At 39.0% G+C, this 25,641-nt stretch overlaps 1 protein-coding gene across 7 annotated transcripts in view; it reads right to left on the minus strand.

Annotated features, from left to right (window-relative positions):
* The window catches only part of LOC136857908 (WD repeat-containing protein 44), a 233,949-nt gene that overhangs the window by 125,258 nt on the left and 83,050 nt on the right, over nt 1-25,641 (minus strand). For all 7 annotated transcript variants that reach the window (XM_067136972.2, XM_067136971.2, XM_067136970.2 and 4 more), the window contains exon 4: nt 5,729-6,102. In XM_067136972.2, coding sequence (XP_066993073.2) covers nt 5,729-6,102 — 374 coding nt within the window. The remainder of the gene's footprint in view (nt 1-5,728; nt 6,103-25,641) is intronic.

A 25,641-nucleotide genomic window follows, 5' to 3' on the forward strand; every position in this document is an offset into this window, starting at 1 on the left:
TTGGAAAACAGCTGTCAAATCAGGCATGAAATATCCAGCTTCATATAATTTTCAGTTCGTTCCCTGTCCTCGTCCAAGGTGAAGTAAGTTACCGCTTTGATGTTGGCATCACCAAATCTTTACTGAAGCACGGGATGTCATTCAGTTCTCTTCAGCCGATGACAGATTATACTGGAGCGGTGACAAAAGCAGCTACAAAAAAAGATGTTGCAGACTTACTTGCTGCACATTTTGGAAAAAGCCAATCCTCACTGAGAGAACTGGAATTATTGTAAGTTAGTTGTGCAAGAACCACAAGAACCAGAGAACAACGTAGTAGATGATCCATTTTCTGACTTTGGGGAATTTGTTGATGATGAGCCTAGTGGAATTCTTTAAATCTCCTGTCACCTTATAAACAGAAAATCTACTAGTGTTTATAAGTGTTTAATTTTTAAAATCTTGTATGTGACAATGGATCAGTTATTATGGCATGATTTAAATAATATTTTGGAACAGTTAATAGAAAGCAGTATCGTACTATAATGTTTGATTTCAGCTTGTTTCTTAACATAATGATTTGGATTATTGCATATATTTTTGTGTACATATTGCACCCATTGAATTAAACCTCATTTCATTATAACATATTTTTAGAGGATATCATAGGTGAATTATTTCCACACAGCAGAATTCTGTCGTTCTCACAGCCCTGTATTGACAAAGACCACCAAGGAGCATCTTTAAGCTACACTAGTCTCTGTAAGGCACGTTCTGTTGTGGCAATAAAACAATTATCTCTAGGACAATACTTCACCAGGATGCCAAAATAAGGGGAGAAATGAGGTCAATGTTGGGAACTTTCTGCTGTTTGCAAGAGAAAGACCCACAGAGGAACGCAGACAGAATATCGAAATACCTTCCTGAAACCCTTGAAATGGAATCACCCAAACTGTCATGTCTCAAAACATCTCAGCCAATCACCGGCCACTATTCTGAGTATTTCAAAAGTAGTGCTCTATATTATTCAGTCATTCTAACATATCCAACAGTAGTAACTGATGTTTTTGTGGAAATTATACTCCGATTTATATAGTATCAATAGTGGATGAAGAAAATTTATTAGATGTGTGGGCGATAATTAATGAAGTGAAGATGAGTCGTAAGACAAGGGAGAATGAGTATTCCCGCCATTTCTTAACTCCGCCCTACAGTCCGCCAGGCAACATATTCCAACCGAAGCCATCACAATTTTTTAAAAGTCTGTGATTAATTTTGCAATCACAATATAATATCAGAATTAATGCCAATTTATGTGTCATAAGAGGTATTAATGGAGTGACAGGAAGTGGTGCATAAATAAAAGATGCTCTGATAATCATAAAATCTCTGAAAAAGTCAAGGAATATTACTCCGCACAGATTACCAGGACCTGCGAACAGACGCCAAGTCAGGAAGGACACTCTTTCTTTGGAAATCATGAGATGAAGACGTGAACTGAAAACGCTTCTATACAGTATCATATTCATGTGACACATTAACATTTTGCTCAGTGTGTAAGGCACTGAATAGTTCATGTGCTTGTATAATGACATTGTAATAGACATGAGGCAAATATTAAGAACACGTCGAGGAGCACTTATTCATTTTGGTATAATAAGAGTTGACATTAATCTTATTTTTCTTTGTACACCACTTCGATGTATTTAACTACAGCAGGCATTTGGTAAGAGAGGGAACTTCGTCAATGGCGATCAGACAGCAAGCTAGTTGGTGAGGAGATACTTTCATTTTCAGTAACTGGGAGCTAATAATTAGTGAAAGAATGGTAAACAAACAGTTGTACTATAAGAATGAGACCACTACAAGAGGGTGAATAACATTTTGTAACAGGATTAACGGAACTTGACCGAGAGCAGGTAGCTGGGGAAACACATTCTCAAGACAAACAGTAGTCCAGCTAACAAATATTCACCACACAGGAAATTTCATTCGTGTGGAAAACATATGATCTGCGGTAGGAGAAAGATGTGTACATATAATTTAAGTTTAAAGTTTTAAATTAGGTCATAAAGTGTGTGTTAGAAATAAGGCAGCAAGAGATTGTGAACGTGTGAAAATTGTTATCAACGCCATGAATGGATATGTCAAAATTGTGGTAATGTGTGAAACCAATGCCAATATGTTCTAATTCAACAGCGACGGACGCCTGATTGCAACAATGTGAGGCCAATTATGATGATAAATCTAATAGGTAGTTTACTATTTATTTAGGCTAGTTACGCGAGTTGTCAGATGTTTAGTTATTGTGATTTATTTTAACGTATAGCACAGAGGATATCTGTAGATAGGATGTTTTATTCACACACAGATATATTGTCACTATATATTATTATTATTATTATTATTATTCTAATATATAATAATAATTTCGTGTGGCTATTTCTAGCCGAATGCAGCCCTTGTAAGGCAGACCCTCCGATGAGGGTGGGCGGCATCTGCCATGTGTAGGTAACTGCGTGTTATTGTTGTGGAGGATATAGTGTTATGTGTGGTGTGCGAGTTCCAGGGATGTTGGGGACAGCACAAACACCCAGCCCCCGGGCCATTGGAATTAACCAACGAAGGTTAAAATCCCTGACCCGGCTGGGAATCGAACCCGGGACCCTCTGAACCGAAGGCCAGTACGCTGACCATTCAGCCAACGAGTCGGACAATATTCTAATCATTATTTTTATTATCAGTTTTACTAATTTGGATTAATGTTAAGGCCTGCATTAAATCTATATTAGAGGCCGTTAGAAGTAATTTTGCAAGATTGCAGGTTATAAAATTACATTTGCAGTTTTAATGAAGTGAATAAGATTTTAATTAGTGTTGAATTTTGCCATGAAGTAATTATATGTTCTATTTTCGATAAGTTGCGTTGATCAGAGTATGCTTCACCTGAATACGAGAAACATGGACAGGTGAAGATTATTTAAATTTTAAACAGATGATATTTGATATGAGCATCGTCTGATAATTTATTAATGAGTAGGTCAGTGGAGTTGATATGAATATTGCAAGGTAACGATTTGAAGCATCCAAATTGGGGAGTGTAGAATGATATATTGAAGTAGTGTGAAAATTGAGTACAGGAAAACGGTGTTGTGTGATAAGGCTTATGATGTAGAGAGAGAGTCCTGTGAATACCGTTCCTGCAACATAAGACACTTTAATTTCCTGTTCACAAGAAGACATGTTCTGGGTATTTCGGATGTTGTATCGTACATCAGCTTACCTCCAGATTCTGCCAGTCCTGCTACTCTGCCCTTGACTACCCACGGCTCTTGAATAAGGGCCATGTCAATAGCCTCATACTTGAACTTCCTGGCAAAATTGGCCACAGCTGCTTTTTTATGCTGAAGATTGGCCAGAAGGACCTTCAGCTCCATCTTTATCAACATTGGGTTTTGTTTTTCCGTTGATGACTTGAAACTTGATCTGCCCAAGTCCGAGCTTAGCCTTAAGGCTTCTCTTTTTGAGCTCTTCAAAGTCTCTTTCACCAAGGGCTAAAACGACTGTCCTTCCTGTCTTATCGATTGAGGTGGCATTCAGCATTCTCCTCTCTTGTGTTAGAAGTTTGGTATCATGCTGATTGATTGTGATAGGAGTCTGCTCTACAGGAGCTTCTGTTGCTATTTCTTGTTTTGAGTTTGTGACAGACAGCCTGTCCAATTGGGACTTCTGTCTCCATTTTTTCACGTTGGGCTTGCTCCCAGATCTGCTCTATTGAAGCTTCCTTGGCTTCCCTTGATGTCAAAATTTTTGAAATTGGTTCTTTATAAGCATCCATATTTCAATCAATCATAGGGTTGCCCTTCTAGGGTCCCGAGGGCTGTTCTCACCATCCTCCCCGTAGCAGAGATCATGCCCCTCAGTCGTCCATCCAGCGGTCCGCCCCTGGCCCGAACCTAGCCAGTTTTGTTCCCCCTTCAGTAGGTCTACTCATGTGGTCTCCACTTGGCATTATCAAGACTGAGTTCACAGCTATGACTTTCCCCCTAGGTTGGAATCACCCCTTTCCCAACCCACGTCTTGTCCAGGCTACGTAGAGCTGTGTTGGTTCCAGCACCCCGCAGGGAGCCTTCACCTCAATCACCAGCCCCACTTCACCTGAAAAACCGTATCACCCATGTGGAGGAACCATGGATGCCTCTCTAGCATGTGTGGGCGAGGCCTCCACTTCCAGGCCTTGACTTGGGCTAGTAACAACTAATTGTGCCCTTAAAAAAAAAAAAGTAAGAGAATGGAGGAAACTGGTGCACCAACACACTGATTAGGACCTAAATACAAAGGTGTAGAATTGGACTTGTCCAACCTTTGCTGATGATATGGGACTTATTGCCAAAGACATTTTAGGAGCACAAAAACAACCTAAAACACTGCAAGAACAAGTGCCAAAAATTGGACTGAAAATCTCATCTGGAAAAAAGGGACAAACATTAAAACAGCACCAAATAAACTCAAAAATCAACAACAAAAAGATCTCCCACATCAGAGAATTTAAATACCTTGGTAAATGCATCACATACATTAATTACAAACCTGAAAAACTTGTTGAAATATTTTCACAACATGTTAACAATGTAATTACACTAGTCGACTTCAAAAAGCGTTACAGCATAGACCAAAAATCATTTCTGACATTCTAGCAAATTTGGACTAGATCAAAAGACAAACAAGGAGAAGAAATCCATAGAAACAAGACTCTAGAAAATTAACAAATGTTAACAAAAAACATTTATAACAAAAATGTCTCTTTTTGGAATGATAAAATTTGGAACTACACAATAGTAATCAAACCAGAAGCACTCTATGCATCAGACAAGGCTCAATCTCCAACGTAAAACACTAAAAGAGCATTACAAATTAAAGAATGCAAAATTATGAGAACAATTCAAGGACCAAAGACCAAGAACCAAAGGTGGAGTATGTTACCCTAAATCCAATACAGAAATCTACAAACAAATCTCCAAAATCACAGATACAATGAACATGTGAAGAGTCCAATTTCTGCAACATCTAAAACAATCAAACAAAATTCATACATTCCTGAAAAGCAAGACTACTTGGCCAAACTGGTATAAGCAAACAGAAAGGGACCTTCAAGAATTAGGTTTGCCAAATCTACAGAACCGAGATGTAATCAGATAACTCTCACAAATTTCAGTGCTCGAGGAAGACCACATGACATACATGGTTGGAGTAACGAACACACACACACTTGCTGCAAATGAAAGACTAATGGGCACAAAAGAAAGCCAATGAATGTTGATTCCATGTGGCCCTAAGCGACTCATTAGTGAATGATAACAACAATAATTTTAAAAATCTGTTTTACATCTCATTAACTACTTTTCTGCTTTTTGGGAACATTATGTACATATACAAATGGCTAACCAATCACAATGTTAGTAAAAGAATACAAGGCATCAACTGTTATTGTTCTAGAAGTCGGTTGTTGAGGTTAACCATAATGGAAGAAAGTACTTCAAAAAAGTTTTTTTTTTGCTACTGAGAAGAATGTACTGAAGCCAGTTCAATTAACTGTGCAGTGTATGTTTATCACTACTTTATACTGGAATCAATGTTGAAGAACATGAGAAAAAATTTAGATATACACTTTGATTTTCACAGTAACAAGTTCAGAACTAAAAACATTTTCATTAAAAATATAAGAATTCTTTATGGAAACTGGACTTACAGTAAGTGTTCGAGGTGTCTGGGTTCGGCTCTTCTTCTTCTTTCTTGGTGGAGCAACAGGTGGAGTGTTGTTTTCTACATGCCCACTAACTAAGTTATTCAAATTCTTTGTGCTGGCTATCACATCTGGCTCTTGTAAAATTTGGGGGGCATGTTCTTCTTTCTGCGTAAGACATACATCGGATGAGCTGATCACATTATCACCACAAACTAATGTTTGTTTCTTTAGCATGATGCCAGCTCCACTAGCAAGACTATGAGAGGTTTGAGAATGCAAAGATGAAGTCTCAGATACCGAATCATCGTCCTTAAAAAGAGAAGATTTGGATAGTGCAGATGCTAACTGTGTCTGACTCTCACGATTCGTACAGCTCCCTAAAAGAAAAGAAGAACAAATCTGTATTGGTTTGTAACATCTGTCTGGATTTTGGCATAAATTGAATTGTGTTGCAAGAAGGATGGAAGAGGGATCATTATACATATTGCTTCTGTTGTTGACTTTTGGCCACATCCTAGTCTATGATTAGTTCAATCTGGCGATTCTGTTAGCGAGTTGTGAGCAAAAGAAGATGGACATAATAAACATTTTCATTGTATTATGCTTTATTATAGGATATGCAATGTGAACAGAGCATTTGCAGTGACCAATTACGCTGTTCAAAAGTGGCATGCCGGGATTAGGAATGAATATTTTTAACTTGACTGTAAACAATATGGACAGCCTGTAACAATGCCTGTGCTGGACAAAAACACACATTTAATAATGTTGTGAACATAGTCAGACCATCAACAAAAGAGGTGTTAAAATGCAATTTCCAGGCAAGGGGTATGTAAACTCTGCTGATGTGTGGGTGGAAAATGATCTCAACGAGCACCAGCTGGCAGACAATATAACAATGGGGGTGATAAATTCTATGAAAGATGATGATGAAGATGATGATGATGATGATGATAATGATTGTTGTTTAAAGGGGCCTAACATCGAGGTCATCGGCCCCTAATGGTACGAAATGAGACTAAATGGAATGAATGGATGCAGATGAATTTAAAACAATCAGCGGATGCGACCCGCAATGTCTTACATTCACAGAAACTAACGTAAAACAATATGATTTCTGACCAAGGGACTGCTGCTATAGCATAGCAGAGAATCAATGATGCTTGCAGTCTAAAGGGGGTCCAAATTCCAAGTTATCGGCCCCTCATAACGGTACTTATCGCCAGGAAAGTAGAGCCATGGTATCTGTTGCGGTACTAATCAAAAGTAGCAGAGACTCGCGGTATTCCACAAATTATGGCACTACTCACAGGTTATGAAATTCGACAAATAATACAGACCTATGGTTTATCTCACATTGTGGTGCCATTTACAGGCAATGCAACCCTATGCTGTTCATCGCATAAGAGTACTAACCACAGGGACCTTCCCCTATCCCGTGGTGTTCCTCATATAGTGGGTACTAATCACAGGCAAGGCAGAACCATGGTAGCTATCATCCCATGGTCCTGCTCATATGGTGGTATTAATCACAGGGACTGCAAAAGCCGACCGCACGGTGCTCCTGTGTGCTACTAATCACAAACCTATTTGGTACCTAATATAGTGATACTACACACAAGCAAAAGCAACCCATGATGTTCTCCGCGTGGTGGTACTAATCACAAATAGTTTCATAGGTCTAATTTGAACATCCCTTGGTTGCCCCTTTTAGTCGCCTCTTACGACAGGCAGAGGATACTGTGGGTGTATTCTTCGTCTGTATCCCCCACCCACAGGGGGTTGTGTGTTTGGTCCGTGAGAGGTATTTTATTTCCCTCAAGTCCGCCGGCAAGCCGGTTAGGACCCCCCTATCCGCCACCTGGGATGCACCACGTGGGAGTATCACCTCTCCCCCTGCTACGCCAGTGTAGTAGGTTCGTGGAATTCTATGAAACAAAGTACAATCCTTTCTTGAGAATATCATTGTCAGAGATGTGAAGTGGATTAATTACAATATCACTGTGTGTTAGAGTGTCATGATGTAAACAAAGACTGGTCAATATTCCAAGAACGTGAAGTTATGCATTTGGGATTGCAAGAGTTTATGACCAATCAATCAATCAATCAATCAATCAATCAATCAATCAATCAATCAATCAATCAATCAATCAATCGATCAATCAATCAATCAATCAATCATGAACTGTGAATAACTTTTAAATCTCAACAAGGAAGCTCTTGCCCTGAAGTGAACTGCATTGGGTAACAGACAGAGAGGGGTCTCTCCCAACAACAAAGCAAAGCTTCATCCGTCTGTGACCACCGTACAGAAGTTAGTGGACTTTTAGTGGGGTGTTCAGTCCCATTCCTCAGGAAGTCCACATAAGCACGATCACATTACCAATTGTTCTGTTCTCTTCAAAATTTCCTTGAAAGTAAAAATTCTGACTGTTAGATAATGTCAAAATTCAATTAAACAAGTCTCTTGAGAGTAATGGCAAGACCTTCTGCAGGAATAATATTATGAGATTGCCTGAACATTAGGCAAAAGTGATTGAGAATAATGAACAACACATAACCTTTAAATTTTCCAGTCTGTTGAAACAAATGCAAGTTTGAGAAATCCCAGAAAATACCAGTTAAAAATGCACCATAGAATAAAAACTTCGTTAAATACAGTGAAACCTCAGAATCTAAGTAACTTGGTCTACGAGTATTTTGCAAGACAAGCAAACATTTAAAATAAATTGTAACTTGATAAGCGAGTGAGGGTCTGCAATACGAGCGTCACATGTGTCTACGTTTTCCCCTCCCCCCTGCCTCTCTCTTTCCTGGGCGAGTGTGTGTAATCAATCTCCCGTGCTACACTTCAGTTGGAGTGCCTCACTCGCGTAGTCAACACCGTATGAGTGTACATGTTTTGTTTCTTTCATTAGTGTTGTAACTGTTCTGCAACAATGGGCCCAGTGAACGAAAAGAAGGCTAAAAAGGAATTCTGTCGGAAGAAGGAGACAATGACGATGGAAGTTAAGAAGGAAATGATCGAAAAGCACGAACGAGGTATGTGAGTGGCTGATATTGCGAGATTTTGTAACAAGTTTACGTCAAAGATTTGCATAATATTAAAGAAGAAGAAATAAAAGGGGTAGATGCAGCAAAAGGAGTCACAAGAGTATCAAAGCAACGGCCATGTGTTCTGAAAGATGTAGAAAAGTTGCTTCTCGTTTGGATAAATGATAAGCAACTAGCAGGCGATACTGTGACCGAGATTTTAATCTGCGAGAAAGCAAAGACGTTGTATGCCGACAGCGTAAGTAAATTACCATGTAGTACACGTACATCCAGCAGTCAAAGAAAGCTTTAAGGCCAGCAGGGGATGGTTTGATAACTTTAAGAGAAGTGGAATCCATAGTGTTGTGAGGCACGAGGAGGCTTCCAGTTCGAAGGGTAAGGCAGCCGAGGCATTCACTGCTGAGTTCCAGAAGCCCATTGTTACCGAGTGTTACCTGCCACAGCAAGTTTTTAACAGCGATGAAACGGAATGTTTTTGGAAAAAGATGCCGAAGGACCTACGCTACAGCAGAAGAGAATTCAATGCCCGGCCACAAGACCATGATAGACCATTTAACCCTGTTATTGTGTGCTAATGTGAGCGGGGATTTAAAAGTAAAGCCACTGCTTGTGTATCATTCTGAGAATCCACGAGCCTTCGAGAAATGAAAGCTGCAGAACAGCCAGTTAAATGTTATGTGGAGGTCCAACACTAAGGCCTGGGTCACTCGTATTTTCTTTGTTGAATGGATGAACGAGCTCTTTGGTCCTGTAATGAAGAAATACCGTTCAGAAAATAATCTGCCGCTCAAAGTCTTGCTGGTTAAGAACAATACTCCTGTTCATTCTCCAAGCCTTGGCAACGACTTATGGAGGAATTCAAGTTCATTAAGGTTAAATTCCTGCCTCCTAACACTATTCCACTTCTTCAGCCTATGGATCAGCAAGTCATTTCGAATGTCAAGAAGCTATACACCAAAGCACTATTTCAGCGATGCTTCGAAGTGACCGAAGGAACAAATATTACCCTACGAGAGTTTTGGAGAAATCATTTCCACATCGTGAACTACCTGAAGATCATCGATAAAGCCTGGGATGGGGTCACCAAGAGAACTCTCACTTCCACTTGGGAGAAGCTGTTGCCTGATTGTGTCCTTGGACGTTACTTTGAGGGGATTGTTGGTGACAATGAGCTGTCGATTGTTGATGAAATTGTGTCCTTTGGGAAGACCATGGGACCGGAGATGAATAACGTGGACATTCAAGAGCTGGTGGAAGAACATAGCCAGAAACTCACCAGCAACGAACTGATGGACCTGCATCGCGAACAACAGGAGGAAATTATGGAGGAGATCTCGCCCAGGGAAGAGGAGGAGGAAAAGTCAATGGAATCTCTCACTTCAACTGAGATTCGGGAGAAGTGCAAAATGAGGGAAACAGTGGAAAATTTTGTAGAAAAACACCACCCAAATAAAGCTGTAGCAGTGTGAGTGATGAATCTGTTCAGTGACAATGCAATGTCACATTTTCGTGAAACCTTCAAAAAGAGGCAAAAGCAACATTCATTGGACAGGTTCCTCGTTAAAGTTGCATGAAAAGAAAAACAATTCCAGTGAGCAAACAGACAGCAGTGATTCCGTCAGTGAAATTTGTGCTACACAGTAACTCTTCTCATGTCATTTTTCGTCTCCCTCATATCAACAATGATTCTATGGTAAGGAAAAGTGCAGTTTAATTTGCTTTAGGTTATATTTTGTTTTAGGAATGTTATGCAAAGGAATATTTTTGTGTTGTGGCCTTACGCATGTTATTGGAGAGAAGGATGGAAATGAATAGAACGACTTAGCTTACCTTCATTGACTTAGAAAAAGCTTTTGACAATGTGAACTGGGAACTACTGTTTAGAACTATAAGGAAAATAGGACTGGACTGGAAGGATAGAAGAATGATTAATCAACTGTATCTGAATCAAAGCACAAAAATAATCATCAATCAGGTAGAAGAAAAGGCCAGGATTAGGAAAGGAGTTAGACAAGGTTGTCCCCTATCACCGTATTTATTTAATATGTTCTTTGAGGAAGCTATTCAGATCATAAAGGAGAAGACAAAGGGAATAAAAATCAATGGTGAAAGGATACATTGTATCAGATTTGCAGATGACATCGTATTAATTGCAGACTCAGAAAAAGAAATGAATAGAATGCTGAAAGTCCTCTCAGGCACTCTTGAACTATGGAAATTAAAAGTAAACAAACAGAAAACAAAAGTAATGGTAGTACGAAAAAATATGGAAGAAATTAAAACCAATATCAAAATTGATGATGTCAGAATTGATCAGGTCAAACAATTCTGTTATCTTGGTAGTATAACAGAGGATAATAAATGCTTCCTGGAAGTAAAGAGAATAGCATTGGCAAAACAGGCATTTATGAGCAAGAAAAACATTTTAACCAGCACACACATGAATACAGATGTCAGAAAATCCTTTACAAAATCATTTGTATGGAGTACACTTCAGCATGAAAGTGAGAGTTGGACTCTGGGTAAGTTAGAAAGGAATCGACTTGAAGCTGCTGAAATGTGGATATGGTGGAAAATGACCAGAACGAGCTGGAGGGAAAGAAAAACCAACCTGGAAGTCTAAAGGGAAGTTAAAGAAGAGAGAAGATTTTTAAACGAAATGGAAAGCAGAAAATTAAAATTTATTGGACATGTCATCAGAAACAATACTTTCATCACTAACATACTTGAAGGGAAAGTGCTGGGAAAGAAAGGCAGAGGAAGACCTAGGATGAAGTATTTGGACGACATCAAGAAGAGGTTAGGTTGTGTCAATTACATGGAACTGAAACAAACAGCCAATGAAAAAAAAGAGTGGTTGCATCAACAAGGCATTAGCCTTAGAATATTGATTGATTGGACGAATCATCCGCATTTCAATTGTTCCTTATGGGAAAATTTGCTTTGATATACGAGTGCTTTGGATTACAAGTATGTTTGTCGGAACGAATTACGCTTGCAATCCAAGGTTCCACTGTATTCTCTTCTTCCTTGCCTTTTTCCCAATATCGTGGGGTTGGCACTATCTGTGGATTTGGCCCAGGTTTACGGCCGGATGGCCTTCCTCATGCCAACCTTAGGTGGAGAGATAAGTTCACTACTGCGTGTTTCTATGGTGGTTAATAGTGTGGTGTGCAGATGAAGAGATGTGTGTTAAAATGAATACAAACAGGCACTCTCCAAGCTAGAGGAATTAACCACATACAGTTAAAATGACCAGCCTGAAGGCCAATATGCTGACCATTCAGCAAAAGGAGCTGGAATTTATTGAAAAATAAAAAGCAAATAAGCTTAAGTAACAAAGTAATACATTGAAAACACTAAGGAACGTATCAGCTCAAGTTACACTTTCAAGCAAATGATATTCCTTTAACCTGAAATTATACACAGCAAGAGCAATAACAAAATTCACCAGAACAGCCTAAGCAATATATAACAGGCTATAGTCATCACTGGAAAAGAGTCATCAAGCACATTAAGGGAGAAAAGAAAATCATCTGCTTTTTAACCCTTACAATATACTAAAAAAACATTTTCAGTTCATTTCAGTAACATATACTACATTACTGAAGAATTTTGTGACTGTTTTGGTAGAATATACGAGTAGTCAGGATGTAGGCATTTTGGGCTCCTTTCAGATTCTGAGAAATCATTTGTACACTACATGTTTGTAAACTATGTAAATCACATCGTGAATATTTATCCTGTGACGTTAATAATGTATTTTAATGAAGATATTTTTGTATGGCCACGTCAAATATTTAGGAAAAGTATTCTCAGAGGATGGTAGTACAGTATATTAAGTGAAACTGAATTGAGGTGCACCAAAGCTTATGCAGTGAGCTCGCAGTTGAGATCAGTGGTATTCTGCAAGAAAGAAATCAGCTCCTGGACGAAACTATCTTAACATCGGTCTCTTTTCAGGCTGACTTTGCTGTATGGGAGTGAAAGGTGGGTGGTTCCAGGATATCGTATTCACAAGTTGGAAGTAACACATATGAAAGTAGCAAAGAGGCAGGAACAACTGCAAGAGGGTACTCAGAATGAAGAGAGTAAGTTTAAGTTAGGAATAAATCCAATGGATGAATCTATATGAACCAGCTTTGGTAGTGGGGTCATATGAGGCAAATGGAGGAGGAAAAGTTACTGAGGAGAACACTGGACTGGGCCATGGAGGGTAAAAAAATTATAGAAGACTAAGGCAGGGATGCTTACTTTAGGTTTTTAATGATAAGAGGTGTGAAACTAAATGAGGCCACAGAGCTAGTTAGAAATAGAGGATTGTGGAGGTGCTTAGTAATTCACAGAAGCTTGTGGAAAGGCTAAAAGGTAGAACAGTCTATAATGAAGATATGTATGTATGTATGTATGTATGTATGTATGTATGTATGTATGTATGTATGTATGTATGTATGTACTGTTGTAATGACAACCCATAAATTTAGAAGTCCCTTCTTTTATCTTAGTTGCAGCAGCTCTCTCCCCTTGTCTGGTGAAAGGCAGGTGTGTAATTCCAGAACCTACTTCACTCCTCATTTAACTAGTACACCACATCAGTTGAGTCTAGTGAATTAAAATGCCGTAATTTTCTTTTCGGTATGACTTTGGTTATAGGTGTATTATGGAGAAGCGTTTATGTTAGACAAGTTTAAAAATAAGTGTGATTCAATTTGCGAAGAAACATGGTAACTGTGCGATGGGCTGAGAATTGAATGTGATGAAGTTTAATGTACGCTGCTGGCAAAAAGCGTAAGTTATTCTTGAAAACACCAAAAAGTCAAGAAAATAATTCCAGGGGCTTGGAAAGTTTCCTGCAGTAAAAAATTAACTGCTTCAGTACAGGAAATGTTTATGTGATTAAGGTTACGATATTTCACACAAAATGCTACAATTTAAAGCATGTGAAATAGTGACAAGAATTCTGCCGTGGCTGGTCCCAAACCCAGTTGAGAAAGGAGGAGGGTATACGGCTGGTTATTGAGTCTCTGTGGAGATGCTGATGTCAAGTAGGGATCTCTGGTAAATGCCAAGAAATGCTCTAGTTGTTAGGATTGCCTACTTACACAACCAGCAAATCTTAGCCCTATAAGGAAAGGAGTGAAGGTGAGTATGTGGCACCTGAAAATTAGGTTTCCTCGGTTGTGGTATGGTTACCCTGACATACAGGTCCCTTGGCAAACTGATATGTAACAGCAACTTCTGGCTTGGTGAAGAAAGCAATGGGAAGCTACCTTACTCATCATTTAGCTAGTACACCTCATCAGTGATGCCTAGGTCATCTATGACAGCTAATAGTGGAGCCGGTTGAAGATCAAACCAGTCTATGGGATGAATACTCAACATACATACCATATAAATAGCTGGACAGATTAACAGATGAGAACCAAGTGCAGGAAAAAAAAAAAAAAAAAAAAAAAAAGTAATTTTCAAAACTTGGAACAGGCTAAATCCGCTTAGGGAGTGAGCACTTGCATGTCTAAAGGTGGTTATGCAAAGGCATGACTATTATATTCTACAGTGGGGGTGACTAGAATCTGATGGTAACAGGATTAGGGTGACCACATGCAAATAGGCAAAAAAAGAGGACAAAAACATTAAAAAGGAGGACAATATTGAAAAAAAAAAAAGGACACAAAAATCCTCCATTGAGATGATGTGAAGATGATGCTTGTTGTTTAAAGGGACCTAACATCTAGGTCATCAGCCCCTAATGGTACGAAATGAAAGGACAAAGTAAAATTCCAAAACCCTCCACTGACCAAAATTCAAAATGGGTGGATGGATTGGATGGGTGGGTGGGTGAATGGGTGGATGGGTGGATATGAATTTAAAACGATCAGTGGAACCGATCCACAGTGCCGGCGTAAAACAATAGAATTACTGACCAAGGGACTACTACTATAGCACAATACTGAATCAATGATGCTTGTAATCGAAAGGAGTCAAAATCCAAGTCATCGGCCCCTCATAATGGTACTTATCGCTAGAAAAGTAGAACCATGGTATTTGACATGTTGCGGTACTAATCAAAAGTAGCGTAGACTTGCGGTATTCCACACATTATGGTACTACACATAAAAAGATACACATGTAAATTCCATTAGATTATACTGAATCATTAAGATGATTTTCACAGATTCTACTTTGAAACGGTTCTTTTTATCAGTCCATTGTGTTGAGATCAATCAAAATACTTTTTCTATATTTGCATTGTGCCCTGGTATAGAATGAAATTTGCACATGTATTACAGACCTACGGTGTTTTGCACATTGCGGCGCCATTTACAGACAACGCAAACCTATGGTGTTCATCACATAAGTGTACCGACAACAGGGACTCGTACTATCCTGTGATGTTCCTCATATAGTGAGTAATAATCATAGGCAAGCCAGAACCATGGGTTCTCTCATCCCATGGTGTCGCTCATATAGTGCTACTGATCACCGGTACTGTAAAAGCCGTCGCGCTCTCGCCTGCTACTAATCACAAACCTATTTGGTACCTAACATAGTGGTACTATGCACAAGTAAAAGCAACCCATGGTGTTCCCCGTGTGGTGGTACTAATCACAAGTAGTTTCATGGTTCTAATATAATCATCCCCTGGTTGCTCCTTTTAGTCCTCTCTTACGACAGGCAGGGGATACCGTGAGTGAATTCTTCGTCTGCATCCCCCACCCATAGGGGTTGTGTGTTTGGTCCGCAAGAGGTATTTTATTTCCCTTAAGTCCGCCGGCAAGTCGGTTAGGACCCCCCTATCCGCCAACTGGGACGCGTCACGTGGGAGTATCACCTCTCCTCCTGCTACGCCAGCGTAGTAGGTTCGCCTCCATTGAGAATCTGAATTTTGACATATACTCTAATTTTCACATACATAAACAAAATTTATCCATCTCCATATTATAGGGTAAATTCTTGCAAAACTTAAACAATGAAACTAATTTACACATCTTGCTGATACTTTTCTGAAGATTTAGTTGCCATTAAGAGTTTAGGCATGTCGAACACATAAAAAGATACACATGTAAATTCCATTAGATTATACTGAATCAGTAAGATGATTTTCACAGATTCTACTTTGAAACGGTTCTTTTTATCAGTCCATTGTGCTGAGATCAATCAAAATACTTTTTCTATATTTGCATTGTGCCCTGGTATAGAAAAAATATTCTGCAAGTTTTAATAACTCTGAACTACAATCAATTCTACCCTTTTCTGACTACACGGTAACTTGTTATATTCAGGGTCATTACTGCTCTTATTCAGGAATTGTTTGAAATTGTAGAACTGATCAAAAGATTTCACATCAATCTGAAAGCCAAATACAGAATACATTTTTCAACAACACAATAATCAATATCACTTTCTGTGCCATCCATTTAAAACTGGCTTTCCTCAAATCCAGATAATTTCCTGTCGCTTGTCACGTTATCAGATGTCACATGTTAACATAGTAGTGTTCTGATGGGGTATTGCTGAAAGTGAAGCAAGCAGTATACAGAGTGATAAATAGAGTCTATAATCACAATACAAGGCATGCATAGAATAATCGTATGTACCATATATACATTAATCACATTTCTATATATCGATACCATATCGATGATGCCGTCGCATAAAGAAGAATACTTGTAAAAATGAAGTAGTACAGCAGATTACCCCAAAATGAGCAATTCACTTTAAAAAAAGAGGACAGTTCGTTTTTTAAATAATCCACCTGGACCCTGGACAGTGTTCTAAAGAGGAGGATACGTCTGGATAAAAGATGAGTCTGATCACCTTAAACAGGATTCATTATGAGTAACAACTTAAAACATGCATTCCTGGGATTTAAACCAGTGAATTAGAAACTGTGTTCCCTGCACCTGAAATTCTTCTTGTTCAACAGGACTGTAATGTGTGATGATGCACCGACAGAGGAGTCCTACGAATATAGTAAGGACGCATTCTACATTCTCCTCAACAGGGAATATGGTGCTGCTCCGCGGCATGACACTGCAGTTGTTCTCGGAAATATGAATGTGAAGGCTGGGAGAGTGGAAGCATTCAGACCAGTAAGCAGACATCATAGCGTTCACACCAAAAGCAACGAAAATGGCTGCAGACTAGTAGATTTTGCAACCGAGCACAAGTTGGTAATAAGCTGTACATATTTCCCCCTGGGAAAAACATTCACAAGGTTACGTGAAAATGGAGTGACTGAGAAACAAATTGATCATCTCCATATTGATGGAAGTCACGGCTGTAATATCATGGATGTCATGACCAGGAGGGGAACTGATGCAGACTCAGACCTCTACCATGTGGTAATGAAGTACAGACAGAGAATCTCCAAAGTGAGAAAGGTACAGGGGAAGAAATTGATGAAACTTGATGTACAGGCACTGAACAAGGATAAAGAAGTGAAGGAACACTATAGGAGAATAATTAGCGAGAGGTTTAGAGGAGGGGAGCAAGAGCTGCAAAAAGCTACAGAGAACCAGCAATGGGTGGTGTAATTTATATTTAAGAACTTTTCAAGTCCGTATTGAACCGAGAATAATAGATAAGTAAAATTAATCCACCTGGACCCTGGACAGTGGTCTAAAAAGGAAAATATATGTCTGGATAAAAGATGACGTCTGATTACCCTAAACAGGATTCCTTATGAGTAACAACTTGAAACATGCATTCCTGGGATTTAAACCAGTGAATTAGAAACTGTTTTCCCTGCACCTGAATTCTCCTTATTTAACAGGACTGTAATGTGTGATGATGCACTGACAGAGGAGTCCTAAGAATACAGGAAGGATGCATTCTACAGTCTCCTCAACAGGGAATATGGTGCTGCTCTGCGACACGACACTACATATCATCATTATATTTACGATTGCCTGTCCTCATATTTGGCTGAAGATGACTCTCACCAGCGTCGAAACTAGTTCCAAGTAAATGTTATATCTTAGTTTAATATTAGTATTGAAAAGGTGGATTTTTAGTTTTACTTATCTATTAATGGGTGGTGTTGCAAGACATATTGAAGAGCTCAGGGGAAGAAACAGTTGGCTTTAAACAATCCGGGTGGAGAACAGACTGGTGTTGTTTGAGCTCTCCATAACACCCTAGCCTGTGCTAACCTTTTAATTTCTAAATAACTACTTCATCCTACATCTGCTTAACATATCCATATCTTGGACTACCCCTACCATTCATACCACCTACACTTCCCCCAAAAAACAAGCCACACAAGTCCTGAGTGTCTTAAGATGTGTCCTACCATTCTGTCCCTTCTGGTCAAATTTAGTCAAATCGATCTCCTCTCACCAATTTGATTCCGTATCTCTTCATTTGTGAATCTACATACCCATCTCACCTTCAGCATTTTTCTGTAACACCAAAATTCAAAAGCTTCTATTTTCTTTCTTTCTCAGCTAGTTATCATCCACGTTTCACTTTCATACAATGCCACACTCAACACAAAAGTCTTCAAAACCATCTTTCTAATTCCTAAATCAATTTGAGGTGAACAAGTTCCTTTTCTTAAGAAAGGCCTTCCTTGCTTGTGCTAGTCTACATTTTATGTCCTCCTCACTTCTACCATCATTAGTTAATTTACTACCCAAGTAACAATACTCATCTACTTCCTTTAAGACTTAATTTCCTGCATCACCTCACGTTGTTCGATTGCACACCATTACTTTTGTTTTGGACTTTTTTAAATTTTCATTTTGTATTCCTTTCCCAAGACTCTGTCCATATCATTCAGCAATTTCTCCAGATCTTTGAAGTCAGATAAAATAACAATATCATTAGCAAATCGGTTTTGATTTCCTCGCCTTGGACTTTGATTCCCCCTCCCAATTTCTTTTAGATTTCCTTTACTACCTGTTCTATGTCAACACTGAAAAGGAGAGGGGACAAACTGCAGCCTTACCTCACTGCTTTCTGGATTGCTGCCTCTTTTTCAAAGACCTCGATTCTTGTAACTGCAGGATGATTTTTGTACAGACTGTAGATAATTCTCCTTTCTTGGTATCTGATCCCGATCACCTTCAGAATTACAGATTATCCACTTCATTTCCGTATCGATACGGCAATCTATGAATCAAAGAATTGTTTAACCACTTAATTGATGCCTTTATTTGCCTTTAGCAATTTTATAACATCATTTGATTCTTGTAACTGCAGGCTGATTCTCATAACAGCAAATAACAATATATTGTGTATACTTTCGTCTTTATGTACATAAGCATAACTAAATATAGCTGATGATGTCTGTGAAGCAGACGATACATGTACTACAAATGATTTTATAAAACTGCCAAAGGCAAATAAAGGTATTGATTAGGTGGTTAAACAATTCTTTGATTCTTCCACCTTAAGAATCCAATCAACATTATCAAATGCCTTTTCTAGATCTACAAATATCATGTACATGGGCTTGTCTTTCTTAATTCGGTTCTCTAAGATCAGACGTAAAGTCAGGATTGCTTCACGTGTTCCTAAATTTCTTCTAAAGCCAAATTGATCTCCCAACTCAGTTTCAACTTGTCTCTCCATTCTACTGTAAATAATACATGTTAAAATTTTGCAGACGTTAGATACTTAACTAATGGTGCAGTAGTTTTCACACTTATCAGCACCGGCTTTCTTGGGAACAGGTATAACAACATTTTGCTGAAAATTGGATGGCACGTCTCCTCTACCATACATCTTGCACACTAAACAGAATAACCTCGGCATGCTGGTTTCTCCTAAGGCAGTCCGTAATTCTGAGGGTATGTCATCAATTCCTTATGCCTTGTTCCTATTTAGGTCTCTCAAAGGTCTGTCAAATTCTGCCCTCAAAATTGGGTCTCCCATGTCATCAGCATCAACAGCCTCTTCTTGTTCCAGAACCTCATCATCTACTTCCTGACCTTGATACAACTGCTGGATATGTTCCTGCCATCCTTCCTCACCAGGCGAGTTGGCCGTGCGGTTAGGGTCACGCAGCTGTGAGCTTGCATCCGGGAGATAGTGGGTTTGAGCCCCACTGTCGGCAGCCCTGAAGATGGTTTTCCGTGGTTTCCCATTTTCACACCAGGCAAATGCTGGGGCTGTACCTTAATTAAGGCCACGGCTGCTTCCTTCCCAGTCCTAGGCCTTTCCTATCCCATCGTCGTCATAACACCTATCTGTGTCGGTGCGACGTAAAACAAATAGAAAAAAATATCTTTCTGACTTTTCTTTTTTCCCTAGAAGTGGTTCTCCATCTGAGCTCTTAATATCCATACACCTACTTTTCTTTTCACTAAAGGTTTCTTTGATTTTCCTATATGCAGCATCTACCTTTCCTAGGACCATACAACCTTCAACATTCTTGCATTTCTCTTTCAACCATTCTTCCTTAGCTGTCCTGCACTTTCTATCTACTTCATTCTTTATTCGCCTGTATTCTTTTCTGCCCTCCTCATTTTTTGCATTCTTGTACTTTCATAGTTCGTCAATCAGGTCTAGCATCTCCTGAGTTATCCATTGATTCTTAGTTGATCTTTCCTTTCCTCCTAACTTTTCTTAGCAGCCTCACTGGTCTCATTCCTCATGACTGTCCATTCTGCTTCTACTGTAATCCAGCCTTTTCATTTAGTCCTTGTGTTACATGTTCCTTAAAACAATACCTCACACTCTTTTCTTTCAACTTCTCTAGATCCCATCTCCTAGCATTCCTTCCCTTCTTCAATTTTTTTCAACTTCAGATGGCATTTCACGGCCAACAAGACTCACAGAATGTCGTTATCTATCTTCCTGATGATTGCCCCCTCTCGCGTAATCCTCACCCAGAGATCCAAATGGGAGACTATTTCACCTCCAGAATATTTCACCTGGGAGGAAGCCATCATCAGCACATTATTCATACAGAGAGAGCTGCATGTCCTCGGGAGTTAATTACGGCTGTAGTTTCCCGTTTCTTTCAGTCGTGCATCAGTATCAACACAAGCTAAGCCATGTTAAGTATTATTACAAGACCATATCAGTCAATCATCTAGACTGCCGCCCTTGCTGCTACCCTCCTTTCGATGAAGCATTCATTAGTCTAGTCTCTCGACAGATGCCTATCTGATACGGTTGCAACTACAGCTCGGCTACCTATTTCAAGGCAAGGCCACATTGTTCACTGAGGAGTTGCAGACTGGTACAATGACAAATGTCATGTGGCGATCTTTAGGAGCAATGAAGTTACCATTGAAGTTACAGTGAAGAGCAACAACTGTGCACGGGGTAACGATGGCATCCCAGCCAAGCTATTTAAGTATGGTGATGTGGTGGTCAGCAACATCATGCACAGCCTCATTTGATCAGTACGAGAAAATGAAGAGTTGGCGCAGAAGATTGGAACACAGCAATAATTTGCCCCATCTACACAAAGAATGACAAGACAGTTTGCAGTAAATAGCGTGGAATCTTTCTTATAAACATGGCATACAAGATTATTTCGAAGGTGCTGGCAAGGAGGCTTGAGACATATGCGGAGAAGGGACTGGACGAATGGCGCAATGGATTGAGTGTATATCATATTGCGTCATTACAACAAACTCTGGAGAAATGATATGAATAACATCAGCATACACCAACTCTTCACTGACAAAGAGCCGTAGGACAGTGTCAATAGATCCAAGCTAAGAGTGGTGATGGAAGAAATGAGAGTCCTGAGGAAGACCATTAATACTGTTTGCATGACACTGCGCAGCACCATGGCCAGAGCGAAGATTCAGGGAAAGTTGACAAGGGAATCTGAGGTATGATCTGGACGGCGGCAAGGAGATGCTATATTGAAAACCCTATGCCTGAAACACAGTATTTGTAGAGTACCACTAACCCTAGAGGAAGTATATACACCAGATCCCATGAGCATATGGCCTTTGCAGATGATGTCATCCTTCTCAGTAGACACTTGAGAATAATGACTGAGGCACTGCAACACATAACTGAAGACTCAAGAGATTTGGGCCTACAAATTAACATGGCAAATACACAGTACATGGTTAGTATGAGGGAGAAAGGTTCCAAGGGCTGAAAAACCTAGAATGGGAGGAAGGATGAGAAAGTTGGACGTGCCAGTGACTGCTGAATAATGAAGTTAGGACTGAGATTTAACCCTTTGACCGCCAGACTCATACGCGGTGTCCATGTTCTATACCGCCAAGGCCTAACATGCACTTATTACCTTGCAGAAAATTATTCGTAATAACTTCTGTTCAATTTATGTAAATTGGATGGGCATTTTTTTGTTTTGAAGATAATGCTTCGGGCATTTTATTGATGAAATTAATGCACCTTTATGAAGTGAAAATATTTTTATTATAAAAACTGCAATATTTTAGAGAGGTGGTGTTTCTTATGCCATATATAAAAAACGTTACTTTATATACAATATTACAGTTACAATATTATTATTATTATTATTATTATTATTATTATTATTATTACATTAACGTGAAATTTTGTTATCTTACATTATATGCAAATGGCTGCAGTTTCTGGCTTGTTTGAAGTAAAAAATGATTAGTAGGCTTAATAACTATTTCACACAAACTAAACACTCAAAAATTCACTTTTTGCCTTAAAAATATGATACAAGAAACTATTTATTAATATTTACACATGTTTATAACATACACATAAAATAAAAACAAAATTTTTAATCCACCTTCTCAATACTTGAAAATCATGTGATGTTTACAAAAACATTACAATGTGCTATTATAAGGTACTAGTTTCGGTCCTATAAGGACCATCATCAGCCTAACCAAGATACATAAGTGTATACCATAGTCCTAAAACAGAGTTATGTGGTGAGAATGAGAGCTGAAAGAATGGACTGGGGATGTGGTGGAATTATATACATACAAAATGGTGAAAATATTAACTGTTGTAGATGTAGCAAAGTTATGTTGAACAGTGACAAATAAAATCTTTTGGTATATGTCTCGTAAAATTACAATATTAATCAACAATTATCTCAAAATTGAATAAATTAGTTGCACTCAACCGGCAAGCTTGTTTCACATTGCGCAAGGTTCCTCCTTTGTAACACAACACGATTTCAATCTACCATAAGATATGTCCAACAGTTTTGTCAACATTTAACCTCTGTTGTGGATTTATTGGACAAAATAATTCCCTCTGCGCCAATGTTGAACATATCTTCTACAACTTAATAGAAACATTGGACATTGTTTAAAATCCGACATAAACCAATTTTTAAATCTGCAACTTTGGACTATTTGTCAACTAGAGATTATTTTATTCAATTTTGAGATAATTGTTGATTAATATTGTAATTTTATGAGACATATACCAAAAGATTTTATTTGTCACTGCTCAACATAACTTTGCTACATCTACAACAGTTCATATTTTCACCATTTTATATGTATATCATTCCACCACATGCCCAGTCCATTCTTTCATCTCTCATTCTCACCGCATAACTCTGTTTTAGGACTATGGTATCCACTTATGTATCTTGGCTAGGCTGATAATGGTCCTTATAGGACCGAAACTAGTACCTTATAATAGCACATTGTAATGTTTTTGTAAACATCACATGATTGTCAAGTATTGAGAAGGTGGATTAAAAAATGTTGTATTTATTTTATGTGTAGTCTTAACTAAATACGGAACCAACTATGTTTATAACCTTGAATGTTTATAACATGTTCTAGCAAATGTGCTTAGGGAGGCACAAAGGGTGTACACTCTTCTTACACTGTTTACTTAGGTATCTAGTCTTTCTCTTTTTACCACCTTGACTAGTACTAATCTTGCTGCATATGGAACAGTTGTGCTCCTTATTTTTTCCGGTAAAAGAGTAAGAGGTTCGTTGCCCACTAGCGGGAGCGGAATTGCCGCATGGTCACCAAGCCACCCAGCAGAAAGTTCCTCAACTAATGAAATCGTGAAGTCAAGTCGGACATTGGCGTTTTTAGGTTAAAGCGATAAGTATACACAGCAGCAGGAAGCAAATGCTTGGACACTTTCTATAGGCTCCTAGAGTCTTTCCAAAAAACTCAAGCTCACCGTGTACTGTGTTATAATTCGTCCAGTGCTACTTCAAGGGTGTGAAACTGCGAGCCTCACTGAATGTAACAAAAACAGACTTCAGGTGCAAGAGAAAAAGGGGCTGCAACAGATCATCAGGACAATATGTAACGATGGAGAGTGGCTTATTTGAAATAATCAGGAATTATATCAGCTCTATAACAAAACTGATCTGGTTGCTAAATTGAAGAAGAGACTGTTACATTATCTGGGGCATGTCATGAGAATGAGGAGGACAGAGTGCCCACGAAGAGCCTTGATCAACAACCAGAAGGCAGGAGGAAGGCAGGCTGTCCCAGGAAGAAATGGCTGGATGGTATCAGAGAGGATTTGCAGCCACTGGGGATTCAGATTTGGAGGAGATGCACTAGAGACAAGAAAGAATGGGTAGCAGCTGTAGGAGAGACCAGGGTTTTAAATGGCTGTAATGTCAAGAGAGTGAGAGAGTGAGTGAGTGAGTGAGTGACAAAGCAGGGTTTTAGCCGGTGGAATGGAATCTTTAATACTTTTGTTAATATTCAATAATATGTTGCAGAACATAATATGATGTGTGTGTTGTGTAGGAGAGCTCCATTTTACCAGACCAAATTAGGAAGATAATTAGCAGACAGTACCGGTGAGTGTGTGTCAATAATTACATCAGACATACATACATACATAATCATTATAGACTGTTATGCCTTTCAGCATTCAGTCTGCAAGCCTCTGAGAATTTACTAAACGTTGCCACAATCCTCGATTTGCAACTAGTGTTGTGGCCTCATTTATTTCTATACCTATTATCTTTAAATCGTCAGAAACCGAGTCTAACCATCATCGCCTTGGTCTCCCTCTACTTCTCTTACCCTCCATAGCAGAGTCCATTATTCTCCTAGGTAACCTATCCTCCCCCATTCGCCTCACATGACCCCACCACTGAAGCCGGTTTATGTGTACATCTTCATCCATCGAGTTCATTCCTAAATTAGCCTTTATCTCCTCATTCTGAGTACCCTCCTGCCATTGTTCCCACCTGTTTGTACCAGCAATCATTCTTGCTACTTTGATGTCTGTTACTTCTAACTTATGAATAACATATCCTGAGTCCACCCAGCTTTCGCTCCCGTAAAGCAAAGTTGGTCTGAAAACAGACCGATGTAAAGATAGTTTCGTCTGGGAGCTGACTTCCTTCTTACAGAATACTGCTGATCGCAACTGTGAGCTCACTGCATTAGCTTTACTACAACTTGATTCAATCTCACTTACTATATTACCATCCTGGGAGAAAACACAATCTAAATACTTGAAATTATCGACCTGTTCTAGCTTTGTATCACCAATCCGACATTCAATTCTGTTGAATTTCTTACCTACTGACATCCATTTAGTCTTCAAAAGGCTAATTTTCATACCATACTCAGTGCAGCTATTTTCAAGTTCCAAGATATTAGACTGCAGGCTTTCAGCACAGTCTGCCATTAAGACCAAGTTGTCAGCATAGGCCAAACTGCTTACTACATTTCCACCTAACTGAATCCCTCCCTGCCATTTTATACCTTTCGGCAGATGATCCATGTAAACTACGAACAGCAAAGGTGAAAGATTACAGCCTTGTCTAACCCCTGTAAGTACCCTGAACCAAGAACTCATTCTACCATCAATTCTCACTGAAGCCCAATTGTCAACACAAATGCCTTTGATTGGTTTTAATAATCTACCTTTAATTCCATAGTCCCCCAGTATAGTGAACATCTTTTCCCTCGGTACCCTGTCATATGCTT

The sequence above is a fragment of the Anabrus simplex genome, chromosome 1, assembly GCF_040414725.1.
Source record: "Anabrus simplex isolate iqAnaSimp1 chromosome 1, ASM4041472v1, whole genome shotgun sequence".
Taxonomy (NCBI): Eukaryota; Metazoa; Arthropoda; class Insecta; order Orthoptera; family Tettigoniidae; genus Anabrus; species Anabrus simplex.